At 37.4% G+C, this 14,628-nt stretch overlaps 1 protein-coding gene across 1 annotated transcript; it reads right to left on the bottom strand.

Moving 5' to 3' along the window:
* Positions 1-9,509: 9,509 nt before the first annotated feature.
* On the bottom strand, positions 9,510-14,628 carry LOC131315665 (butanoate--CoA ligase AAE1-like). The gene is made up of 3 exons (XM_058344855.1): positions 14,392-14,628; positions 10,777-11,400; positions 9,510-10,671 (listed from the first exon to the last, which is right to left on the bottom strand). The coding sequence occupies exons 1-3, from the start codon at positions 14,587-14,589 to the stop codon at positions 9,835-9,837; spliced, it is 1,659 nt and encodes a 552-aa protein (XP_058200838.1). The 5' UTR covers positions 14,590-14,628; the 3' UTR covers positions 9,510-9,834.

The following is a 14,628-nucleotide window of genomic DNA, read 5'->3' as shown; positions in this document are numbered from 1 at the left end:
TATATATATATATATATATATATATATATATATATATATATACACACATATATATATATACACACTCAGGATCCCCTCAGGGATCCCGGACGGAAGACCTGGTGCGGACCGCCCCTCTCAGCCGTTGGATTTAATCCAACGGCCACGTTTTAAATAGCCAATCTCGCGGATCTAAACAAGGTTGGGTCGGGTAAAAACTATAGGATCCGGGTTATAACAAAACAATATCTCACCCGGCTCCTCCCATTTTTTCTGCGTTTGAGCGAGACCACGAAGAGAGAGAGAGAGAGAGAGAGAGAGAGGGAGAGGAAGAAGAAAAAGAAGAAAACGATTCACGCACAGACGACGAACAAGAAAAAGATCGACACAAACCCACACCAGGTATATCTCTCTCTCGAAATCTCTGGCTCGTATCTCTCTCTCAACCGGACTGTAAATTAATTTTTTTCCCCCTTTTTTTTTTAACCAGATCGACAAAAAACGAAGAAGAAGAAGACGAAGCAAATCGAGTCAGAAGAAGAAGAACGAAGATGAACAAGGTATATCTCTCTGTCTCTCTCTCTGGTTGTTCTATGTTTGAGCCCTAATTGTATGATTTCGAAGCCCTAATTTTGGGATTGGATCTATAATTTCAAAGCCCTACTTTTGTTCCTTCGCTGCTGTGGGTTTGTTATCTAGTCTAGCTATATGTCAAGTTCACGAAAGCATGTCATTTCGATCGGTACGACAAAACGATTCTTGTCGAGTTTGCCACCCACTTATAACGAACTGTGAAAATGGAGGCTCAATAAGAAAAGGAAAGCAAAACCAGTGAGAAATTAACACAATAATTCTTAACGGTTTTCTAAGGACTTGAAAAGGCTCAATAATTCTTAACGGTTTTCTAAGGATTTGGAGTTTTCTTTTTTCTTCTCAAGGCTATGAAAATGTCAGTAAAAAACTCACCCAACTTTCGTAAGTATAATATCTAGCTAGCTTTGCTTTGTTGTACATTCAACAGCCTAAAGCATGTACAATAATTTAAGTCTGCTTTGAAAAAAAACCGTAATTGTAATTTTGGTTATAAAAAATCCTTATTCTAATACAAATTTGATTTCATTGTCTCTGCTATTTCCAGTTACACATTCTTAAAGAGGAAAGGGTTCAAACTAGACCAAAGAAGAAAGGGAACAAAGAAGGAGAAATGGAATAAGAACATATTTCCAGCGTCAATCCAACCTCCTTGTTTCGACCAAAACTTATGAACATGTAAGTGTATGTTAATTTGTAATTTGAATTTAATTGATTATACACGGAATATATTATAATTGTTGTCTTATTTTTTTAGGTCTTCACAAGATGTTGGGTTGGAGAATGACGATGACGAAGATTATTAGGTCTTCACAAGCTTATGAGGTCTTGCAAAGGATGAAGCTGCTTTTGTTTTATTTGATTTTTTGTGGAACTATGATGTAATATTGTTGGACTTAGTAGTTGTAATCTTGTTTAAGGGCTAGAATTCTGGATGGTTTTTATTTTTAGTGGCTTGATTGTGGGTGTTGCGAAACGGTTGGTTTTTTTTGTAGTCTGGGTAAGTTAGATTGGTTGTTGCAACTCCATTTTTTGGTAGATTGGATGAACTTTGATTGCTTGAATGGAAAAGAGAGTGGTGTTCTGGCCCATTTTTATTCTGGGGTTCTTGGTATTTGCTAATTAATAGTGCAATTGTGGAAATGGGTGGATGGCACTTCCATCTGAGGTTCTGAACAAGCTGTTGATGGAGAAATACTGTACGGATTAGCTTCTATTCGACTTGCACTTCTAGAATTTAACTGCATGCTTGCAAATCCCTGCACTAACTGCATATATTATAGTTTATTAACAGATACAAGAGAGGTCCATTGCAAAGGAAAATGCTCCTAGGAATTTGGCTCAGCTTGTGTAGAAATTTGTAAGGCTCTCATCAGAACTTTGTTTGAGATCCTAGACCTATAATTAGAACACGCGCTCATGCATGCAAATAAAACAAGGAACTAGACAAATACCATGATTTAGCATCCTGTACTTTGGCTTTCAACATTATGGAGATTGAACAAAAAATTTCACGCATCCTGTCCTTTGAACAAAAATTTACAAATCTCAACACAAAAAGCTTAAAAGCCCTGTTTCACTAATTTAGTAATAGTATCATAACAAACACACTTCACTATCATGAAGAAATACTACTACTACTACTTGAGATCACTTGCTGCTTTTGTTCTTGCAGTACTTGTGCTGATTAAATACCAAAACCTACCACATACAAATTCGCCATACTAATTAACAGACTAATTTAACCCAATATGCCACACATGTACCACATAACACAGAAAAAACAACCCAAAAGATAATTCCAGTTCATTTTCCCCCATTCCTCATTTGGATTGCATCAATCTCTTTCTGCATAGCTTCAATCTTCATCTACATTGTGATTGTTGTCTTCTGCATTTCTTTACTAATGCTCATAGATACTGAACTCTCACATTGTTCAACAGTCCTCACAGCCTTTAATTTTGTCTGAATCGTCATTGACCCCAAATCAGCCCTTTCTTGCAAAATTAATGCAAGGCTCATTCCAGCAACAACAAAAAAACCACAATCCAACACCTACATTCAAAAAAAGGATAACCAATAGTCGAAATGAGAAGTTGAACAGCAAGACATTTAGAAATTAGCTAAAAGATTTGTTTATAAAAAAAATGGACTTCGTATTATCGAAATCAAGCCCTAGGCCAAATGAGATCGTTAGTCAGTTTGTGTTTCACAAATGAAGACTTGGGCATTTCAAAGCCCAAAATAAATCTTGCAGAAAAACAAAGATAATAATCTCGTTCGATCCCTAAATTGAACCACAAAGAATTAAGCCTAGAATCCTTCAAGAAGCATAAACAACCAATCCAAAATCAAGGCAGTCCGGAAAAAAGCAAAGCTAGCTAGATATTATAACTGGAAATAGCAGAGACAATGAAATCAAATTTGTATTAGAATTAGGGTTTTTTATAACCAAAATTACAATTACGGTTTTTTTCAAAGCAGACTTAAATTATTGTACATGCTTTAGGTTGTTGAATGTACAACAAAGCAAAGCTAGCTAGATATTATACTTACGAAAGATTGGTGAGTTTTTTACTGACATTTTCATAGCTTTGAGAAGAAAAAAGAAAACTCCAAATCCTTAGAAAACCGTTAAGAATTATTGAGCCTTTTCAAGTCCTTAGAAAACCGTTAAGAATTATTGTGTTAATTTCTCACTGGTTTTGCTTTCCTTTTCTTATTGAGCCTCCATTTTCATAGTTCGTTATAAGTGGGTGGCAAACTCGACAAGAATCGTTTTGTCGTACCGATCGAAATCACACGCAGGGATTCAAAATCACATGCTTTCGTGAACTTGACATATAGCTAGACTAGATAGCAAACCCACAGCAGCGAAGGAACAAAAGTAGGGCTTTGAAATTATAGATCCAATCCCAAAATTAGGGCTTCGAAATCATACAATTAGGGCTCAAACATAGAACAACCAGAGAGAGAGACAGAGAGATATACCTTGTTCGTCTTCGTTCTTTTTCTTCTGACTCGATTTGCTTCGTCTTCTTCTTCTTCGTTTTTTGTCGATCTGGTTAAAAAAAAAGGGGGAAAAAAATTAATTTACAGTCCGGTTGAGAGAGAGATACGAGCCAGATATTTCGAGAGAGAGATATACCTTGTGTGGGTTTGCTTCGATCTTGTTCTTGTTCGTCGTCTGTGCGTGAATCGTTTTCTTCTTTTTCTTCTTCCTCTCTCTCTCTCTCTCTCTCTTCGTGGTCTCGTTCAAACGCAGAAAAAATGGGAGGAGCCGGGTGAGATATTGTTTTGTTATAACCCGGATCCTATAGTTTTTACCCGACCCAACCTTGTTTAGATCCGCGAGATTGGCTATTTAAAACGTGGCCGTTGGATTAAATCCAACGGCTGAGAGGGGCAGTCCGCACCAGGCCTTCCGTCCGGGATCCCTGAGGGGATCCTGAGTGTATATATACATATATATGTATATATATATATATGTATATATATATATGTATATGTATATCCTCCCATATAAAAAGCACGGGTTTTCCAGAGGACAACTTTCGGTTTGGGACACATTTGCCCCTCAATTCAACTGCCATTGGTCTTCAGGATGAGGGTAATTTCAACTTTCCAGCCTAGGCAAAAAACATGAACGATATGAACTTGGGAGGTTATATGTGTGTTATGTGCTAGACAGAGCTATTGTTGCCTTGTGGTATGTGTTGATGGCTTGCTGCTACTTGTGTCCAAACTGAGTCCAGGATAAGGTCCTCATGATTGTCTTTTTCAACTTTGTGCATGTGCAGATTTTCTGTTTTCAGTTGTGTGCTATGTCCTGCTGTTGTTGGGCTACACCTACTGCTGGTCTTTTTGTACCTATTGAACGGGTGTGGTATTTTCCTATTTCCAACTCCCAACTCTGGGGGAGGTCTAACAGGCGTACTGGATGTCAGTCCTCTTCTCAAATCCTAGATGTTATGGAGGGCTAATGAGGTCAATGAGAGCTGAAGTTTATGGACAAGAAGTCGTGAAGATGTTGTGTGAAAATCCAATACTCTTTCAATTCCACAGCTTTGGAGGGCTAAGAGTATCAGTCAAGTGTGGGACTTACCTGAATTGAGGCAAAGCTGTTATTTCCCTCAGTATCTCAACTATCCAAATGCTTATTATATTAAGTGTGTGCTATTACCTATTTACAACTCCCAATCATATGTAGGGAGGGCTAAGAGAAGTTGGATTACTATTGGCTTTCTGGGCGTGTTTTATTGTCCAGTTGTTGATGCTCCTATTGATATTGGTCATTGCTATATAACAAGTTGAACTATTGCTGCAATGTTGATGTTTGTTGCTGGAAATCAGATTGTTGGGTTCCATGATTCAATGGGAATGCTTTTACTCCTTTTTTTAGCTAAGCACTTTTACTCCTTCTGCTACTAATGGAACTGAGCTGAATAAGGACCTGATTTCTACTGAACTCTTGCTGAAGATTCCCTTCGTTGAATTCATGATATTCAGGTGTGTTCTATGTCTCTCTTTCCAACTCCCAAACGTGGGGATGGCTAACAGATGCTGGGCAAATGACATTATGAGTTATGTCTATTTACACGCCAAATGCTGATCCTCCAATTGCTGTTAGACATGGCTGAATAATGAGCTGAACTATTACTGCATTATTGATGAATTCTGCTGTAAATCAGTTTGCTGGGATTTCATGATTTAATGGGATTACTTTTGCTGTATTTGATGTTGATGGAATTATGCTGGATGAAGAGATGAGCTCTGCTAAAGTCTCATGTAAGATCATTTTATTGAGTTCATGATCTAATGAGGCTGCTCCTAAAATGTTTTAGTATGACCGTTGGAAACCATTCAATTTCCATTGAATTGAATTTTCTTTTCCTTCCCTTCCCTTCATGCCTATATAGTACCTATTTCTTAGTGGTCTGTATTTAGTTTCTCCTCGATGTATCCTTTGTCAAGCTATTAATAAAATTTTGTTGCCTATCAAAAAAAATCTCGTAACATAGTAGACATTATAGCAAATCTTTTGATGTGCATGATTTGCAACAATGTCTATTATCCTAGCTTCACTTATCTCCTTTTTAAAATGGCAATTCTGTACTCACCATTCTAGATTTCCAAATCATTGCCTACCATTTTGTATTCACTCTTCTCCTAACCATTTCCATTTCCTTGACTGCAAAGCTAATTCTTCATTTCCCAAACTGATCACGGGCATCTAAATGGCAATTCTGTATCACCTCAAGTTTATTTTTCCACCTTCACCATAAAAAACAACATTAATCTTTACCCTAAAATGAAATAGTAAATCCTCTTCAACGGGCACATGATATTCGTGCTTTGCACGTGGCCGAACCTAGTATAAATTAAAATGCAATGAACGGAATTCTGGTTGTCCGTTTGCTTGCTCTCCGGAAATACACGGTCCGTTAAAATGAATGTCTGATCTCTGAACAACTTGATTTTTGTATGTAGGGATGACTGACAAAATGAAAGAAAACATTTTCTTCGTGAAGATAAGGACGCCACTGGGGCTTATTGCGGCTAGTTGTCACCAATTTTTCTTCTTAGTCAATTTGGTCAAAGTCTTTGTTCTGTCTTTTTATTTAGGTCGTGGAAGGTGGTCGTTGTTTGTATTAGGCAAATAGCCAAATATGGACGGCAAATGCGTGATGCCCGAAATAGTTTGACAGATTTTTTTAGATTCCAGCTTCTATAAGAGCATCCACATCCACAGTGGAATAACCAAAATCATAGAGTTGTTAAAATTAGAAATGTTTTCTCCAAAAAGTGTTCATAGTGGTATAATCAAATTTAACAAACTCTTAGCAACTCATTAAATTTTGATCATTGAATAATCAAAATTATCAACCTTTTGTCAACTCTCTCTCTCTCTCTCTCTCATATTTTTAAAATAAGTTTTTATTTTTATTTTTGCAAAAATAGTAAAACTGCTTTTTATTAAAAAAATATTTTTTTAAAACTCTTTTTTTTTTCAAAAACTGTTATTTTAAAAAAATGTATTTTTTTAAAAACTGTTTTAAAAACTTTTTCCGAAAAGTGTTTTTTTCAAGATAAATTTTTCAATTTTTTTTTTCTATTTCTAATAACATGTTTTTATTAGTTTGAAAACTATTTAAAAAATTTTGTTTTATATGGTGACAATTTTTAGATTTTATAGGTTGAAAAAATGATGTGGCAAATTTTGATTATTCAATTTTGATTATGTCATTGTGGACATCTACATTGCTAACATTAACAACTTCTTAAATGAATAACCAAAAGATGATGTGACAACTTTTAATTATCCACTTTTGATTATTCCACTGTGGATGCTCTAATCACAGATCCTAAAAACCTAAAAAAGGAATGAAATTCTCAAAATTTTGAAGCTGGGTTTCAAGATTCTGCAACATAAATTCTCAAAAAAGTAATGAAATTCTCATAATCTCGCAGCTGCATCAAACAAGTTTCTCAGTTTCTACTAAAGTCCGGAATCTAAAATCTGCAGCAGAATCTAAACCTGAAATTTAAAATACGTACCTATAGCTATAGCTATCACGAACACGTCATGTATAACGTTCGGGCTGGCTTATGCACATCTCGATTAATTCTCTCTCCGGTCCAATCGAAGGTAGGTCATTCACACCGAGACTATCTCCCAGTATTTCTTATATCTCAAGGAATTCTACATCACGTGTACGTACATATGCCATGAGTTTTATAGGCTTTCTGTTTAGAGGAGTACTGGTACAATACATGACAGTCAATTCATGCTATGAATCTGAACCGTTCTTTTCTTTTCATGGACCGTTTCATGGATCGAGTGTCATGTATCCTAACATTTTTGTTCCGTTTATCTCAGGCAAATAAAGCAGCCCTACTTGATGATTTCCATGTCACCATATTGATCACCAGTTGCACCTACTATTAATCATGAACTTGAATATTCATTTTCACTAAAGAACCACAACGTGTACTGTTTAGTGTCATCTTTAATGGAAATGGAAGACTGAACTCAATACTTGCTATTTTTTTTCTTATCAGCCAATACTTGCTGATTAAAAAAAAAATGGATCCCTAAATTATTTGAATGAAGTTACCATTTCCCACAATCTGATCGAGTACTTGAAACCAAAATACACCATCTTCTCGGCTACCACTGCCCTCTCTCTAGAAAAATCTTTATTTTTAATTAATTCAAGATTATAAAAAGTAGAGAGATAGCACTACAAGAAATTTGGGATCTCCCAACGATTTTTTTAGTTACGCTTGGAAAAATTGTCGGTATAGATGGTGTATAGTAACGGTTTGCAAAACATTACTAGAAACAGGACTATAGCAATGATTTTCATGCAATCGTTACTAGATTACAAGATTATAGCGACGGGCGATGGTTTCCAATAACCGTTACTATAAACTGGACTATAGCGACGGTTTTCATTAACCGTTAGCAGATTTTTGCACCGCCAAAATCAATTTTCTTTCATAGGATCGATTTTTCAAACTCAAACTAACGATCGAGATGGTTGACTTTTTTACCATGTTGATTAAATTATTTTCGTTAAAATTTGACTCAATGAGGTTTAGAAAGCTTCTTTATTGAGACACAATTTCATTAACAAAATTAGTTTTTTTATCCCATCAAGTGTGTAGTGATACCCGATTAACTTTATTTTTGGTATAAATGATGTATGAATGAAGTACTCATTAATATGTAGAAGATAGATGGTTCCGATAGGAAAAAAAATGACTCAGGTGGGGGTCGGGTCTTACAATCTAATACTTTAACGTCTTGGCCGGGATGCATCAAATGTGGTCCAATCAGGCGATTGCTGATATCTGACGATCTTCGATGTTGGTGACAGTAACGGAATTAGTGAGACGTGAAATCCCAACGGTTTAGATTAACGATTGTAAAAATTGAGTTTGTAATTACATTTAAAATATATACGTTCAACAAACTAAGTCTTGTGTTGTACTTGAACGTATAGTAGCCACTCGACCACGATACAACCGTGATGATCGAGACCATTGATTTTGTTTTTCTTGTTGATTAAATCATTCTTGTTAAAATTTAGCTTGATCGAGTTTAGAAAACTTCTTTATTGAGATAAAAAATTTCATTAATAAAATAATTTTTTTTGCCCTATCAAGTGTGTAGCGATACCCAATTAATTTCATTATTGGTTCGAAGGATGTACTCTTTACCATGTAGAAAATAGACGGTTCCAATCGGGAAAAAAAATTGGATTAAGAAAATTTAGGTTAGTATAGTACAAATATTAGTAGGTGCTTTAAGTAACACAAGTGCTTTGCTAGCTTAGCTGGTTCACGCATGCGTGCGAGTGCAGGAGGTCATGGGTTCGATTCCCAAGAGGAGCAATATTTGTTGCACTACCACACGAGAGCCACAAAAAGGTGATTTTTCAAAAAAAGATAAATATTGTCTCAGCAACGGTTATAAGCGTCCCTAAAGAAAACATTACTAAAAAAAATTAAATCAACGCTCATCAAAACTGTCGCTATACCTCTACAGCAACGCTTTGGCCTACGGTTGGTGAACCGTTGGTATAGCCTTTATCGACGGTTTTTGTGTTCTTTAGTGAGGCTTTTGACCGTTGCTAAATCCCGATTTTCTTGTAGTGTAGGAAAATCGATGGCCATCCAAGTATAAACATCTATCCTCCAAATTCTTTACAAGTCAAGCAGTGAATCACACCATTACCAACACATCTGACAAAATTAAGCTTACACACATGAAAATAACACGTCAGTCCACCATCAAAAAACACCTGCAAAGGGGAGGAAATTAACACTCTACAAGGGAGATTACAAAGAACCATTGCTAAAGAAAAGAAGAATGAAATGAAAAGAAAACTAGAGAAATAAAACCTCCATCCACAGTCAATGTCCCTGGAACTTGCTGCCTAGGATCGAGCAACTTATTCACCAGAAGACCGAGCCACCCTTGCTTCATCTCGTCCTAGATCTGGCCCAACCCAAAGCGGACGTTGTGGAGGATAGGCCAGATGGGGGGTTTGGGGAGAAGGAGGATGGGGAATGATAGCTAGAGGAAAGAGAGGAAAGCTCACTGATCTAGGATTGGGAGAGAAAAAATACCCACAAGAGGGAGAAATCCCTCCCCTCCCGCCTCTTATCAGGGTGCGTAAACTTAATTCATGTTATGCCCAATAGGGTATGGGTTGACCCGTACACCATCCAATCAACGGATAAGACTAACTTTTTTCACACAACCAAATGCCCATTTGAGTGGCAAAGACTACCCAAGTCGTTGGCCTTCTCTTTGAGAACAAATTTTTGTATTTTTCCAGTCGAATTTACTGGCAAATCCCCGAAAACGACACTCCCAGGCACCATATAATTTGGTAATCTAACCGCACAAAATTCAATAATATCTTGGCTACTTGTCGTATGCCCCTCCTTCAATTTGACAAAAGCACAGGGACTCTCTCCTAACCGCTCATCTGGCCTTCCGACAACAGCCGTTGCCTCAATTGCCAGATGACTAGCCAACACAGCCTCAATTTCAAGTGTGCTTATAGCATTGCCTTCACAATTGAAAATCGCGTTTGCTGCCCGGTCTTTGATTTGTATGTGACCATCGGGGTCACGGACTCCAAGGTCCCTTGTACAGTACCACCCGTTTTTGAATGCACCTTGAGTTCCTTGTACGTTTTTAAGGTATCCCAACATCATGGTATTGCTCCTCAACATCACCTCACCAATGGTTTTCCCATCAGCCGGCACGCTTCTCATCGTGGTCGGGTCTTTTACATCAACCCCTTCCATTACCACATTGTGAATCCCGTCGCGATCTTTTATGCTGGCGCGATCATATTGATCAAAATCCAAAGATCTTACGGTCACAAGGCCGAGGGCTTCTGTCATTCCATATGCATGAGAAACATTGAATCCCAATTTATGAACATTGTTCAAAATTTCAGGTGATGGCAATACTCCGGCAATCACTAAATCCACCTTTGTGGCCAGTGGCCGGTGACCGGCAAAGGGGGCTTCTGCAATGATGTTCAAGATGGTGGGTGCACCACATAAATGTGTCACCTGTTAATAACACTACATTATTAAGAAAATACTAAAAAATAAATTAAAGGACTAATAAATGAAATGGACTATTGGAGTTTAGAGTATGAAATCATTCAACATCACCTTGTGGATAAATATTGAGTCAAAGATGACTTTAGTTGTGACATTTCTAAGGCAGATATTTGTCCCTCCCAAAGCCGCCATTGCCCAAGTGAAGCACCACCCGCTGCAGCGGAACATGTCCACTGTCCACAAAAACACCGTCTTTGCGCTAATTTCAAACCGGAAAATTTGAGCAATCGAGTTGAGATAGGTGGCTCGGTGGCTGTACACTGCACCTTTAGGCGTCCCAGTTGAACCAGAAGTATAATTCACCGTGATTGGATCACATTCGTCTATAGGGCTTACGATCTCAAAGTCATGTTTTCCCATTTCAAGAAGCCTATCATAATCCAAACTACGTGGTGGAACTTCTTGTGTGGTTGAAAATGCCCCTTGATTGCTGTCTCGAATGACAACAATAAACGGTGATTTGGCTTTGGCGGCGGAGATCAGCTCTAAAGCTTTGATGACAATTTGGAGATATTGAGAGTCCACACAAATTATTTTGGCCTCCAATTGTTGTAATAACAATGCTAACATGGGTGCATCAAGCCTTGTGTTAAGGGCAGAAAGGACTGCCCCTGCCATTGGAACTCCGAAGTACAACTCGTAAAGCGCAGGGATATTTGGGGCCAAAGCTGCAACCTTTCCACGTAACCAAAAACAGGGAATTTCGATTTCGTTGTCACATGCCTTTAAAATTACATACATGCAAAATTAAACAACAGAATTGACTAAGACACAACTAGGCCAGCCTCAAGGCGAGTCTAGTTGATTGATGAGTTTGTTCCTCAAACAGTTGACCACAGTTTTATTTTTGGAGTTATGCTACAAGAAAGTAATTTCTTGTGAAAGGGCAATCTCATTTTGATGACTTCAGCAAGAAAGTTACTTTGTTTTATATAAGATCCCTAAAATGGTTGAATGTGCAGAAAAGTTTTTTAAATATCCGGTGTTCCGGCAAGATACATGCACACCTAAAAAAAATCAAAGGGTCGGAAATTAACGAGTCGAGCCTAGCTTTGGCGTGATTTATTGAGTTTGTAACGAATCCGAGCTCGAGCTCAGTGAAAACTTGATGAACCGAGCGGGCCTTGGCTTGACTCGAGCTTGAGCTTGTTTACTAACCTTAACGGGCCAACGAAGTGTGTGTGTGTGTATATATATATATATATAGGGACGGTTCAAGAGACACCCAAAAAAATACCTAAAAAAACACCCCAAATCTCAATCTCATAGTTTCCGATCAAATTTTTATGATCCGAACCGTTCAATGTGTGCAGAATGTGATTTTAAGGGTGCCCGCGAGAAATTAGCAAAAAAAATGACCGTAAAAGGCTTCATTTTAGAAGTTTTAATTTGAACCGTTCAATAAAAAACTGTTCGAAACTGTTTGGATCAAGCCTTTTCCTGTCATTTTTTTTGTTGATTTCTCATGGGTACCCTTAAAATTACATTATGATCACATTGAGCGGCTCGGATCATCAAAATTTGATCGGAAACTATGAGGTGTTTTATTGGGTGTCCTCGGAACCGCCCGTATATATCGGAGCGGTTCAAAGAACACCCAAAAAAACATCTAAAAAAACACCCAAAATCTCAATCTCATAGTTTCCGATCGAATTTTTATGATCCGAACCGTTCAATGTGTGCAGAATGTGATTTTAAGGGTGCTCGCAAAAAATTAGCAAAAAAAATGACCGAAAAAGGCTTAATTTGAGCAGTTTTTATTTGAACCATTCAATAAAAAACTGTTTGAAACTGTTCGGATCAAGCCCTTCCCGGTCATTTTTTTTGCTGATTTTTCGCGCGTACTATTAAAATCATGTTCTGATTACGTTGAGCGGCTCGAATCATCAAAATTTGATTGGGAACTATGAGGTGTTTTTTTAGGTGTCCCCGGAACCGCCCCGTGTGTGTGTGTATATATATATACATAGTTAGTCTCAAATGAGGGAATCCGTATTTTAACTAAAATGCGGATCTCCTCATTTCTTCCGATCGAATTTCGATGATCCGAGCCGCTCAATATGTTCAGAACGTGATTTTAAGGGTACCCGCGAAAAATCGGCAAAAAAAATGATCAGAAAGGGCTTCATCCGAGCAGTTTTTGTTTGAACCGTTCGATAAAAAATAAACAAAAACTGCTCAGATGAAGCCCTTCCCGATCATTTTTTTTGCAGATTTCTTGCGGGTACCCTTAAAATCACGTTCTGAACACATTGAGCGGCTCGGATCATCGAAATTCGATCGGTAAAGTGAGGTCCGTATTTTATTAAAATGAGGTGGTCCTCATAAGAGCCAGTCTATATATATATATATATATATATATATATATATATATATATATATATATATATATATTCCTCACAGAGACCAAATACAACAAAAAAATGTTTTGATTGTGAAGGTATTATATATTATTTTTCTATACTCTACAAGAAAACAACCACAATTTTGGAATAATAATATGTACTTTGGCTCCGTTTGTTTCGATATAAAATGTTTTACAATGTAAAATATTTCCCATGTAAAATATTTTTTCAGAAAACATACTTCAAACGTTTATTTTTTCGGTGTTTAGTTGGCACTTAAAAATATTTTCAGAAATCAATAAAATAGTGTAGAGAGAGGAGGGGTTTAAACGGTAGAGAGATATGAGAATATTAGAATTGAACGTGGGTCAAGATTGATGATCGAGGAAACTAAGCACTGCGAATTGCAGTAGAAGACAGCGGGTTCATTTCGGAAAATAACTTACGGAAGATTTAAGGGTAAGTCATTTTTATCCAATTAATGAAAAAATTTCTCATTTTTACTCAACTAAACACTGAAAAATAGGTAAAATGTTTTACTGGAAAATATTATAGCCAAAACAAACGGACCCAAATATGTTTTTGTAAGGATTCTACATCAAGGTATCAAAATACTAATATTAATTATGATAATTAACATAACAAGTCTACTAAGTCTTGGCTTGCGAGCCAACTCGAGCCAAGCCTCTACTGGCTTGTGCTTGGCTTGTGCTCGGCTTGGTAACGAAACGAGCCTAGAAATTTGAGCTTGAGGTTGCTTATTTATGTCTCGAGTCGAGGTCAAACGTGTTTTTATCGAGCCGAGTCTAAAACAGTTTTGTTCGTTTGCAACCCTACCATTAAAAGAGTGTTATTTGAACGCCCTCTCCGTACGGATGTTGTCCCCATGGGACAACAGGATCCGCAATTCCTCAATGACGGTGGATCCATTTGGAAAAAATATGACACAATCGAATTTAATAGACTGCCTTGCATTAATGCTGAAATCATTGACTCTTGGGAAGTTTCCTTGTAAATATAATTGGAGAGAGGAAAACTTATTTACAGAGTGCTATAGCGCGCAATTTCGGACGATTGAGATCGCAGCGGCTCCGTAAATAAGTTTATCTAATAATTGGAACTCCTGCCTGTGTTAGCAGAAGGTAGGGGTTGCATGCCGAAATGATAAATTGCAATGGAATTAATGATCATAACTTCAACGGTCACCATTCCATTGGCAGGTCAAGGAATGGCGATTTTGTTTCTTTCGCAAACCGTCTTAGCGAATGTACAAAACTCTAATTTAACGTAATGAAGAGGGTGCTTTTTTTTGTAAACTTACCACGTCTCCGCGGTTAAGACCCATCTGAAACAGAGCCGACGCGAGCTGAAGACATCTCCCATGAGTCTCCCTCCACGAATACCTTGTGTTTCCATATATAATGGATGCCTTATCACCATAAACAAAAGCTGCTCGCTCTAAGAAGCTTATAGGAGAGAGGGGCACATGATTGGCAGAGCATTTCACCAGACCATCCATTTTTGTCAATTTCCTTGCAAGTTGCAATTGAAATGATGA

Source organism: Rhododendron vialii, chromosome 2a (assembly GCF_030253575.1).
Source record: "Rhododendron vialii isolate Sample 1 chromosome 2a, ASM3025357v1".
In the NCBI taxonomy this organism is placed as follows: domain Eukaryota; kingdom Viridiplantae; phylum Streptophyta; class Magnoliopsida; order Ericales; family Ericaceae; genus Rhododendron; species Rhododendron vialii.
Note: the sequence above shows the minus strand (reverse complement) of the source record. Positions and strands in the feature narration are given on the sequence as shown.